General features: G+C 38.5%; 1 protein-coding gene across 2 annotated transcripts in view; it reads left to right on the plus strand.

Annotated features, from left to right (window-relative positions):
• The first annotated feature begins 272 nt into the window (after positions 1-272).
• The window catches only part of grm2b (glutamate receptor, metabotropic 2b), a 49,635-nt gene continuing 37,849 nt past the window's right edge, over positions 273-12,058 (plus strand). The window contains exons 1-2 of one of the 2 annotated variants that reach the window (XM_036212049.1): positions 273-778; positions 6,914-7,524. In XM_036212049.1, the coding sequence (XP_036067942.1) occupies positions 7,024-7,524 (501 nt within the window). In that variant the 5' untranslated portion in view covers positions 273-778; positions 6,914-7,023. The remainder of the gene's footprint in view (positions 779-6,913; positions 7,525-12,058) is intronic. The other variant, XM_024269914.2, reaches the window with a different exon arrangement.

Below are 12,058 nucleotides of genomic sequence, written 5' to 3' on the forward strand. Positions count from 1 at the left end.
ATTGCAGAGGGGGCCCTGCTCCAGTGCGGGAAGCTCGGCCCTTGTGATGGTGAAGTGGTGCCTCTCATGTGAAGTGTGGTTCAGCTTTTAATGAGATGGATGTGAATGAGGAAGCTGTCATCTTTTCAGAGTGGTAGAAAAAACATTTCCTTTTTTTCAGTCTAAATTTAGCTGCAGGGAGAATCTTACTCCTTATGTCTGTCAAATGCATCATTTTCATTGAAAAAAAATACTATGTATTTTTTTTTTTTATTTTTGTTTCCATCCATGCTGCAATAAGTGTTGATATGCGCGCTGTGGTTGTCAGGGGGGAGGCTGCGCGTCCGCCCGCGCGCTCATTCATGGTCAGATGGAGCAGTTGCGTGTTGGTGAGCTGCGGACACGAACCGTCGCGCGCTGAATGTTTGGTTTTGATTTTGGCGGCGGCGGCAGGTAGAACCCCCCCTCCTCCTCTTCCTCCCTCCTCCTCTGATCCCTCGGTGCGTGCGGGCGTTCGTGACTGGTGCGTGCTGTGCGGGATTGACTGGGAGGTACAAGTTGGAGGAGACTGCGAGGAGTTTTTTTTTTTTTTGCTCTTTTTTTTTTTTTTTTCTTTGCAAGACGCGCCAATGAGAGCATCACTTCAGGACCACGGACAGATCCCAACAGCTGCCCGCCAAACATGCCCAAAGTCGGCCGCATCTGGATTGTGATCTTCTCCTGAAGCTCGTGTGTGAGGTCTGCTGACGCGCGAGGAGGATCTGCAGAGACAGCCGCGCGGGAACGCAACATCAAAACGGTATGTAGCAAATCCAGTTCGCCTTTTATTGCTGCTTCTTCTTGTGGAAGTTGATTAAAACAATCTGATCATATCAGGTTCTGATCACACAGGAAATCCCCGATATGTTTATCCATTCGCGTAAAATTACGCACAACACATTTGAGCCTTATTTCAATGCAATGCGTAAAGTTATCTTTTGTTCCATTGCTTTCTTTTTTTGTGCAAAAATGATGTTTAATCCAGGGATCCCTGATAGAAAGCTGCAGCTGCAAACACCTGGAATTCTCCATGGAGCATAATCAAGGCTGTTTATTCTCAAATGAAATAAATATATTATAAAAACTAATTTCTTGTTTGCGTAAATCATGAGCGCTTTTTATCAGAGGGTCAGCCAGAGTGAAATGAAGCAGAAACATTCCTCTCAGGTTCAAAAAGACAATTAATTTGGACAGAAACCAGCAGCGTCTTAGTTGAATGTTGCTGCCCAGCAATAACAAACAAGAGCGGTTGTGTGCTGGGAAGCTCATCCTGGTAAATGCCAGCTTGTTTCTCCTTCCCAGGCGTCAAAAACGCATAAAGAATTTAGGTGTCAGCCAGCCACCGGATTGACAGACAAACAGACTCTCCGCTGATTTCTTTTTGGGGATGTTTGATCAAATCCTGCATTTGATCCGCGTGCAAACACAGTCAGCTGGTCATCCCGATTCCTTCATCTGACAAGTCCAGGTGGAGAGACAAACTGATTACATAATGCAGGAAATCTCGCATTTTTATCAGTTTGTGGAGGAAGATGAAAGAGCGAGTTAACAGTTTTTGGAATTGGGGCATCTCGCTTCTAACTGTACCCCCGGATGCTGTAGTTCATTTTTAATTTAAAAAAAAGTGAGCAAAACATTGCACTTTTTCATAATTTTATTTTTATCGCAGCATTTATTCTAAACTGGGAAGCCAGATTTCAAATGTCAGACAAACATGTTTTCATTACTCAACCTCAGCAGCATATATGGCAATTAGATGAAATGTCATTTCATGTATTTTTTAGTGAAAGTTAGAACAGATTAAAAAATGGTTTTAATCACCTTTTTGTGAACATTCATGAATTAGAACATTTGTTTGTTTTTTTTTTTTACCACCATTTGCTTCAAAGTTTCCTTTTCCTGTTTGGTATAAATTTGAGTTTTTAATGACACGATTGCTCCTTTCATGCCACCATTGCTAAATCTCTGTAGTAAATCTGGTGTTTACACGTCTTCTATCTTCTCAAAGGAAGTGTAGTCTCAGATCTTCATTGAGAATTCTTCCCAGGAGCTTTAATGCAGAAGACGATGGTTCAAAACCAACACTTCCTTATGGGTGCTTTATGATGATTTTAATTGTACATAATAAAAACTATTAAAACTTTTAAAATGGCAACGCTAACATAAGCTGTTCTTAAGAAAATCCTTAATATATCTTTAAATCTAACAGGTTCCTTCAGTATTTATTGGCTGTTTATCGATGTTGACAATGTTTTTTTCCAAATGTCCAACTTCGGCCTACTCTGCGTAGGTCAGCCTAATTGGCTGCTCGATATTGCACCGTTAATTCACACTGTGACCTAGTCACTGCAGCCATCTGCTCCGGCAGACAGCATAGAAAAGCAATTAGATTCCTAATGTCGAACTCTTCAAGATGCATTCTCACCTTTGTTCTAATAATAGGACCAATCCTGAGCCTGAATCCGACTGGACAAGATCCTAAGCCTCATATTTACAGTGTATTCTGTATTATTGAAACAGTTTTCACTCAGAACTTTTTATGCGTGCTGTAAATTGTAGTGTTCGCTGGACATCGGTCCATGCTACTTGCTTTAATTGTGCAGCTGCAGTGTTTTTGTAGTTGCATCTCCAACTGTGAAACCACGCCTCTAAAGCACATGTGTCAAAGTCAAGGCCCGGGTAACTCTATCTGGCCCTCCAGATCATTTTATTTTATTCTCATTAATGGCCCAATGTTATTATTGTGCTTATTCCTAACTTGTAAAATCATGAAAAAATATATTTTTATGTAGAGTATAATAAGGAAAGTTGTTTAAAGTCTTCCTATGACATTTTTTTAAACTAAAAATTTATGCAATTATTGTATTAATAAAAAAAACAAATTCTGAAGTATTAACCCTTTAACACCTGAGGGGGTTGCAGGTAATGCTTAAACACAAAATCTTTAATATACTGTAACTTTTTTGCAGAAAGTACGTAAAGAATTTGAGGAATTTCATGAAAAAATCGCAACATTACTTAAGTATCAGCTTAACTAAAGATCAGCTTCAAAACCCCCCGTTTATGCCAAATTAGCAAAAAAGCTAGCATGTCGCTAAAATACTAGCTTAACTCAAAATAAGCCCAAAAAACCTCAATAGATGCCAAATTGGGAAAAAATAGCTAGCATGTTACTAAAAATACTAGCTTGACTCAAAATTAGCCCAAGAAACTTCAGTATACACCAAATTAGCTAAAAAAGCTAGCATGTTGCTAATATACTATCTTAACTCAAAATTAGCCCAAAAAACTTCAGAATATGCCGAATTATCCAAAATAGCTAGCATTTCGCTAAAATACTAGCCTAGCTCAAAATTAGCCCAAAAAACTTTAGTACATACTAAATTAGCCAAAATAGCTAGCATGTTGCTAATGTACTAACCTAGCTCAAAATTAGTTAAAAAAACTCAGCAGATGCCAAATTAGCCAAAAAAGCTAGCAGGTTGTTAAAATACTAGCTTAGCTCAAAATTAGCCCAAAAAACTTTATTATATGCCAAATTAGCCAGAATAGCTAGCATGCTGCTAATATACTATCTTAACTCAAAATTAGCCCAAAAAACTTTAGAATATGCAGAATTAGCCAAAATAGCTAGCACATTTCTAAAACACGAGCTTAACTCAAAATTAGTTTAAAATAAAAACTTAGGTAATGCCAAATTAGCCAGAAAGCTAGCAAGTTGCTAACATTCTAGCTTAACTTAGAATTAACCCAGTTTTTATAATGATTATATTTTAATTATTATTTGACATTTTTAACCAAAATCCCACAACCTAAACGTTTTAAAATAGATTTTTTCATGTTGATCTGAAGCCTCTGTTCCCAAAATCTCCTCTGAGGGGGCGTGGCATTGGGAGCTGAGTTTTCCACCTTGTGTCTTGCTAGCGTAAATGTTCGCCGCTGCTACATAAAGGTCAAGCAATGAAAGCTAACATCAAAATGCTCTTTCATTGATTTACAATCCTTTCCAACTGCGGTCAAATGAGCCGCCGTTCACATTTCCGTGGTCACATCAAGAAGCTCCGTGGAGTCTGGTGGAGATTTTCCAGCGTTCTCAGTCCTGCTACCGTAAGTATTGGATGAAACTCACACAAAAATCTACTGATGCTGATTTGACCACAGAAATGTGAACGGCGGCTCATTTGACTGCAGTCAATGTGAAGATACCATCTTCTCTTCTCCAGAACCTGAACTAGACACTAGGAACAGATGAGGGTTTAGTGCATGTGCAGCAGAGCTGTTGATGGAGAGAAGATCATTCATTCAAACAGAGTCTGTCCAAGACAGTTTGATTGATAGATTTAAAAGGAGAAAATGCAAAAACAAAATGATTTCTTATTGCATTTGTTCAATTTCAAAAGAAAAATGACACTAATAAATGTTAAAAACTCAAAAAACATGATTTTTATTGGAGGGAGACTCAAAAAAACACTAAATCCTTTTGGAAACAAGAACTTTGTTTGGGAGAAACTGCAAATATCTGCTTCTTCTATCCGCCAAGTTCTGTCAAACTGATGCCAATAAAGTTTTTTTTTTCCTTTTTAAATCCCCCCTGCAATATTCTGGAACGAGTGCAGCACGACAAACTTACGTGCTGATAATAATCCTGAGGAGGTTGCAAGCTCGGACTCATTGAAAGTCAACAGACCCTCTTAATCCACGAGAAGGTTGGAAAAGCTCCGCGCCGAAGCAGCTCACCTCTCTCATTCAGACATCAAAACAATTCCTGGGGAGATCTAAACCTGTAACCTCGACATGATAGGAAGCTCTATTAGCATACATGTCTCACTGCCCATATCCCCTGCAGTACCACCCTTATTTTTTTATTTTTTTACACACAATGTTTCCATGGCAACCCCAGCCATTGAGGAGAACCACAGTGAATATGATATCGACTCCATAGTCTTAGATACATATACATGCGTCACTCAAGAGTTTTCCTTAAATGTGTGTGTTGTAACAGTAAAATAAGTTTGAGTCAGCATAGCTTTTAGTCTAAACATGATCACCTGACATTTACACTTTGAGCTCATTTGCATACCTGGCTCCTTATTAACATAAACCACACTAAACTGAACACAAAGATACATTTTTTTAACGTGTGACATTTAGTTTTTTTCTGTAACAAATAGGGCTGCCACAATTAGACTAATTGAATATTAAAATAGTCAACAGCTAACATAATAGTCGATTTGTTGTTACTTTATATAATATGGAGTCAGAGTGTAGGAAAGCTGAAAGTTATAACGGCATTATGCTAACTTTTTGGACTAGTTAATATTAAAGTGTTTTAGGCTATTTTGGAGTTTAGCTAATATTTCAGCTACATGCTACCTATTTTGGACTATTTAATACTTATTGTTTTAGTGTTTTAGTCTATTTTGGAGATTAGCTAATATTTCAGCTACATGCTAGTTTTTTTGGCTAAATTAGGAGTTCTCAATTCTTTAGGCTATTTTGTAGTTTAGCTAATATTTCAGCTACATGCTAGCTGTTTTGGCTAATATGTGATTTTTTCATTTTTTTCAGTTTTTAAGCTATTTTGGATTTAAGCTAATATTTCAGCAAAATGCTAGTATTTTTGGTTAATTAAGGATTTTTTCAGTTTTTTATGCTATTTTAGAGTTTAGCTACTTTTTCAGCTACATGCTAGCTTCTTTTTGGCTAATTTAGGAGTTCTCCGTTTTTTAGGCTATTTTGTAGTTTAGCTAATATTTCAGCTACATGCTAGCTGTTTTGGCCAATTTGTGATTTTTTCAGTTTTTTTCAGTTTTTAGGCTATTTTGGAGTTAAGCTAATGTTTCAGCTAAATGCTAGTATTTTTGGTTAATTAAGGATTTTTTCAGTTTTTTTATGCTATTTTAGAGTTTAGCTACTTTTTCAGCTACATGCTAGCTTTTTTGGGCTAATTTAGGAGTTTTCCATTGTTTAGGCTATTTTGGAGTTTAGCTAATATTTCAGCTACATGCTAGCTATTTTGGCTAATTTATGATTTGTTTTAGTTTTTCAGTTTTTTTAGGCTATTTTGGAGTTAAGCTTATATTTCAGCTAAATGCTAGTTGTTTTGGTTAATTAAGGATTTTTTCAGTTTTTTATGCTATTTTAGAGTTTAGCTACTTTTTCAGCTACATGCTAGCTTTTTTTTGGCTAATTTAGGAGTTCTCCATTTTTTTAAGCTTTTTTGGAGTTTAGCTAATATTTCAGCTACATTCTAGCCATTTTGGCTAATTTATATTTTTTTTTCAGTTTTTAGGTTATTTTCTTTAGCTAATATTTCAGCTGCATACTAACTTTTTTCTGTTTTTTGTTGCTATTATGGAGTCTAGCTAATATTTCAGCTGAATATCAGCTGTTTTGACTAATTTTGACTTTTTCATTTTTTTAGGCTAATTTGGCATTTAACTAATATTTTAGCTGGCAATCAGCTTCAGTGATTTCAGCTATCCACTTCAGTGTCGTATTGTCACCGATTTGTCATCAATTTCAGCATTTTCAGCTATCAGCACTAGTATTTTCAGTAGCCGAATTCCGCTTACAGAATTTACACTAGCATTGTCGCAGGTAATGCTTTATATGTAGTTTTTAGTTAGTTTAAAGCTAATGATGGTTAATATGTGTGCTTTAAATTCACTTTGACCCAATTAGTCGACTAATAATATAGTCGCTTGTGGCAGCACTAGCAACAAACTACTTGATTACGAGAAAAAAAATATCAATATAAGTATAAAAAATAGTTATTGGAATTTGTCATTCCTTTTAAAACATATGTGCTTGTGTTCATGAGCATCTGTCTCACGGATAGATTAAGATGCCGACAGATGCATCCTTCATAATCTCTTCTTCTTGTTTGCTGCAGGAACATGCTGTTCAGACTGAGAGAGAGCCTAAATGTAAACTCCCCCCAGACTGAGTGAACCTCCATCTGCCTCTTCATTACTGAACTCCTTCCTGCTACCTGATCTTACCATGCTGCAAACAGTGCTCTGTGGGACCCCCTCTGCCCACTTCTGGCCCCTCCACATGTTCATGTTGGACCTGCTGATACCAGGAGTTCTGCCGAGCATGTCCAGACTGCCGCCTGCGGCCAAGCGCGAAATCATCATGGACGGCGACTTGGTGATCGGAGGCCTGTTCCCTGTGCACGAAAAGGGCGACGGGACGGAGGACTGCGGGAAGATCAACGAGGAGAGAGGGATCCAGAGGCTGGAAGCGATGCTGCTGGCGCTGGATGAGATTAACGCCAGCGATCGCATCCTCCCCGGACTCCAGCTGGGCGCCCACATCCTAGACACCTGCTCCAAGGACACCTACGCTCTGGAGCAGTCTCTAGATTTCGTCAGGGCGTCCCTCACCAAGGTCCACGATCCGGGCTTCATCTGCCCCGACGGCTCCAGGCCCATCCAGAAAGAGGTCCCACTGGCCATCTCTGGGGTTATAGGAGGATCGTACAGCGATGTGTCAATTCAGGTACGGAGGAAGAATTCTGTTGTCTTGGTTTCAACGTTTGGAGATTAAAACATATTTTCTGTTGTTGTAATTAAATAAAAATAAAGATTTTAGATGCTGTTTTGGTCAAATCGGTGCAGTCTGGAGGTAGTGTTGAGAAAACAAGATTTCTTCAGCTAATTAAGTAATCCTTACTTTTATTTTATTTTTACTTTTTTGTTCTTTTTCTCCTCTTTGACCTAAGTAGTCTCACATTGCTGGGTTTTGTTATTTTAGTTTGGGGTTGGATCTTGGTAGTCTTAGTTTGCCAGCTTTGTTTATTTGTTTTCTTTAGGTAGTTTTGGTTAGACAACCATTATCAGGGAGCTGCTGACTCCAACATGCCTGGGTCAGCAGTCTCCCTGACTTAATTCATGTTTGACCGAGGAGCCGCCATGGAGCCGCAGGTTGCAGACCCGTGAGCTACACCAACATATATTAATGCGGCAAAAAGGGGGCAGAAAAGTTTGGATGAGTGGTAAATGAGAACAGCGGAGGGGAAGGACCAATAGCATATATTTCAAAAATACATCAGGGACAAGATTGTAGACCTGAATAAGACTAGAATGAACAAATCCATGATGAGCAAGCAGTTTGGAGAGAAGAGATATAAAGACGTCTGACTGCTTCCTTAAACAATCAGGCAGTATGCTGTTTAAAATTAAAATACAGCTTTGTGGTTCTTTATAGTGAGGAATGAACAGTATAATACTCTTAAAATAATGTTTTTTCACGGTCTGGCCCCTTTAATTTCTTCCCTCCACCATAAGAAAAATGCTACAAGAACATGTTTTCAAAAACATGATTTTCATTAAAGTGTAAAGAAGTTTAAAGAGTTTTTTGTCAGTAATTCTACTAATACAGATGTTCCCTGTATTTCCACCTCTACAGTGTAACATTTTGTTGCATGAGGAGAATGTTTTGGTGTCGTGGTTTTAGATGATCTCGCTGTGTAATTGTCATCACGCTTATATCGTTGCCATATTAACATGAGGATGTGCTCAAGATGGGTCAAGCTCTAATTCATGCTGAAAAAGAAAAATTAGATGCCTTTTTACCTGTTGTTTCCACATAATGTACTTTTTAAAAATATATTTCTGTGACGCTTTAGATGAGGTGCTGCAAAACACTCAAAAAAACAGTTTTTAAATTAAAATTGTCCTTGGAAATGTTTAATTCCGATTTATTTATTGCTGCAATATCCGACTTTATTGTGTAGCTCACAGGTAAAGTAAAAATGGACTCAGTTCTGTTTTTGCTGTTCAAGTAAAAGCATTCCTGCTCTTGCTCTTGTGGTTGTCATGCTTGTATTGTGTTAGAGTCAATGTCAGTTTGACCTTTTTATGTTGTAAAAATAGATTTTCACGGGGAAGCTTAACTATGAAACTTCTTGAGTTTGACTGAATAAGATTTTACACAAAGACTAAATGTATCACTTCAGCGCAAATGATTGCAACTCTTTTTTTTTTTTTGGTTTTCGATTGAATCACTAATCCGAGAATGATAGTTATCTTAGACTTCCTCCTTTTTTCTGAATCCAACACTTTTTAAATGTTCACTGTTTATTGCTGCATCATTTTCACTCAGTTTTGCAAATGTGGAGATAATAATAATAATAATAATAAAATCTAAAGGCTCAAAATGTTCAAAATGTGAATTTTTGTCAGACTAATGACCCTGTAATGCCCCTCGATCACCAGCTGGATAGGCTCCAGCTACTTGATGAATGAACAGTCAGTGATTCTTTTGTCTTTTCAAGATTCCCCCCTTAGGTGTACAGTACAGCAGCTTCATATAAATGTCGATTTCTGATGCTTCAGAAGCTTTAGTCCTCACGCTGAAGAGTCCCATCCCACACAAGATGTTTTCCACATCTCATTTCTCTGCTCCTCCCACACTGTCCAGATCGTTCCTCTGCTCCGCTTTGCTCTGGTAAATATCAGCATGAAATGGTTGGAGCGGCGGCCTGATGGAGCAGTGGTTGGCGCTCTTACCTGACAGCGGGAAGGCTGTGGTTTGAATCCTGGCTGGGTTCTTTCTGAGTGGAGTTTGCACGTTCCCCTTGTCCATGCGGGGGTTAGTCCGGGATCCTCCCACAGTCCAGAGGCGTGCTTCATAGGCTGATTTGTTTCTCTGAATGACTCCTAGATGTGAGTGTGACAGATGGAGGAGTTGTTCAGGGTTTGCCTTTGCTCAACAGCTGCTGGGTTGAGTTCAGTGACTTCTTCACCCAGAAAGGAGTTAAAACAGGTTCAGAAGATGCATAGATGGGTTAGAGTAGCATTTTAATTAGGGCTGTGAACATTAACACATGCGATTAATAGAAAAGAATGAATATGTGTTATCGCAAATTAATCAAAGAAACTGTTACTGTAACCCTGTGACCCTGAAAGAGACATAGCAGGCTAAGGAAATTGTTTTATGTAGCAAACACAACCATGAAACTGTTGCTTTGTTATATATTGTGGACAAACATGTCTTTTCTGGTAAGACTGGACTTGAATACTTCATGTGTTTGAGATTTTGCTTGGGGACTACCAGGCAGTAGCCTGGGACGACTTAGTGTGAAGCATGAGCTCTCACAGCAACATCCGTCTTTTTGTCAGCAAGTTTATTTTTGTCTTAAGAAAATCAACCTCTAACACTTCACTTAAATTGTTGCTAGAGGCAATGGACTGTAGAATAATTGATGAGTCTCCATTGTCTCTAACTAACTGCAATTATTGTGTCAAAGCAAAGTGCTAGTTATGCAAAACACACGTAAAAATCGCTTCTACCAGCGGGCCAGAGAAGTATTCAGGAGTCAACAAATCTGCAAGTTGTCCTACTTAAAAAGATGAGGATGTATTCATCATTATAGGTTTAAATGTAAAAGAAAAAAAAAAATCCAGGAAGTTACGTTGTTTGATTTTTAAAGTAATTCACCTCAGAACTTTGTAATGGATCTCAATGACAGAGGTTTCTGTAATTAAGAAGACGAACGGAGTTACAGAAGCTTTATCAATGTTTCAACAACAGTTCTCCATTTTGTATTCCAGTCCTTTCTTCTTCTCTTTCTCCTCCAGCACCCCCTAGTGGCCTGGAGTATACATGAACACAACAGTTTCCTGCAGGTCTTGAGTAGGTTTACATACACTATAGTTGCAATTTATGGCCCATTCCTCCATCCAGATCTTCTTAAGAGCTGTGATTATTATTTACCTTTATTCATAAAGGTATGTCAATTGGGAACAATTTCTCATTTACAACGACAACCTGATTACGCATCAGCAATACAGAAACAGAACAACAGGGCAATAAGTTACATATAGATTAAAACAGGACATCTTCTAACATCAATAATTTAAATATTTATAATAAAAAGTCTACAGGAGGCACCAAGTTAATAATTACAATAAAAAGACAACAGGAAACCTTAAAGTGCTTTTTAATGTAGCCACTCCTTTGTTGCCCGGGCTGTGTGTTTTCAGGCTGGAAGGTCCAGCCACATTTCCTCCTTTCAGTAATGGAAGTACGTTTTTGCCCAAAATCTCACCATAAGTGGCTCCATTCATCATTTCCCTCATACAGATCAGTCCTTCTGTCTTCTTTGCAGAAAAGATCCCCCAAACCATGAAGCTTCCACCGCCATGCTTCACAATAGATGTGGTGTTCTTGGGATGTAGCTCTGCATTCTTCCTCTCCAAAACACATCGAGTGGCGTTTCTACCAAAAAGTTCTAATTTGGTTTCACATGACATTCTACCAATCCTTCTGGAGAACTTTGGATGGTTCTGGACATGTGTCAGTTTAAGCAGGGAGAACCTGCAGGATTTTAAATAATTACCATTTGTTACTGTGGTTCGAAGCACTCTACAGGTCAGTGACCAGTTCCGGGCTTACCAGATGAGATCTTGCATGGAGCTCCAGATGGAGGGAGATTGCCAGTGTTTCATCCATTTTTGCTCTTACAGCTGATCTCTTCTCTCCAAACTGCTTGCTCATCATGGATTTGTTCATTCTAGTCTTATTCAGGTCTACAATCTTGTCCCTGGTGTCTTTCGATAGCTCTTTGGTGTTGGTCATGGTGGAGAAAATACTGCCTGATTGTTTAAGGAAGCAGGCAGACATCTTTATATCTCTTCTCTGCAAATTGCTCACTTATTGTCAAATGGTTCATCCCAATCTTATTCAGGTCTACAATCTTGTTCCTGGTGTCCTTCGACAGCTCTTTGGTCTTGGTCATGGTGGGGAAAATACTGCCTGATTGTTTAAGGGAGCAGTCAGGCGTCTTTATATCTCTTCTCTCGAACTGCTTGCTCATCATGAATTTATTCATTCTAATCTTATTCAGGTCTACAATCTTGTTCCTGGTGTCCTTCGAAAGCTTTTTGATCTTGGTCATGGTGGAGAGGTTGCAGCCTGACTGTTAAAGGATGTAGACAGATTTCCACTGCGTGAAAAGAGCCAGAATCCATAGATATCTGTTGGGGATACTTCCTTAAATATGAGAAGAATCCGGACCATTTCTGGTACA

Source organism: Oryzias melastigma, linkage group LG5, assembly GCF_002922805.2.
Source record: "Oryzias melastigma strain HK-1 linkage group LG5, ASM292280v2, whole genome shotgun sequence".
Taxonomy (NCBI): Eukaryota; Metazoa; Chordata; class Actinopteri; order Beloniformes; family Adrianichthyidae; genus Oryzias; species Oryzias melastigma.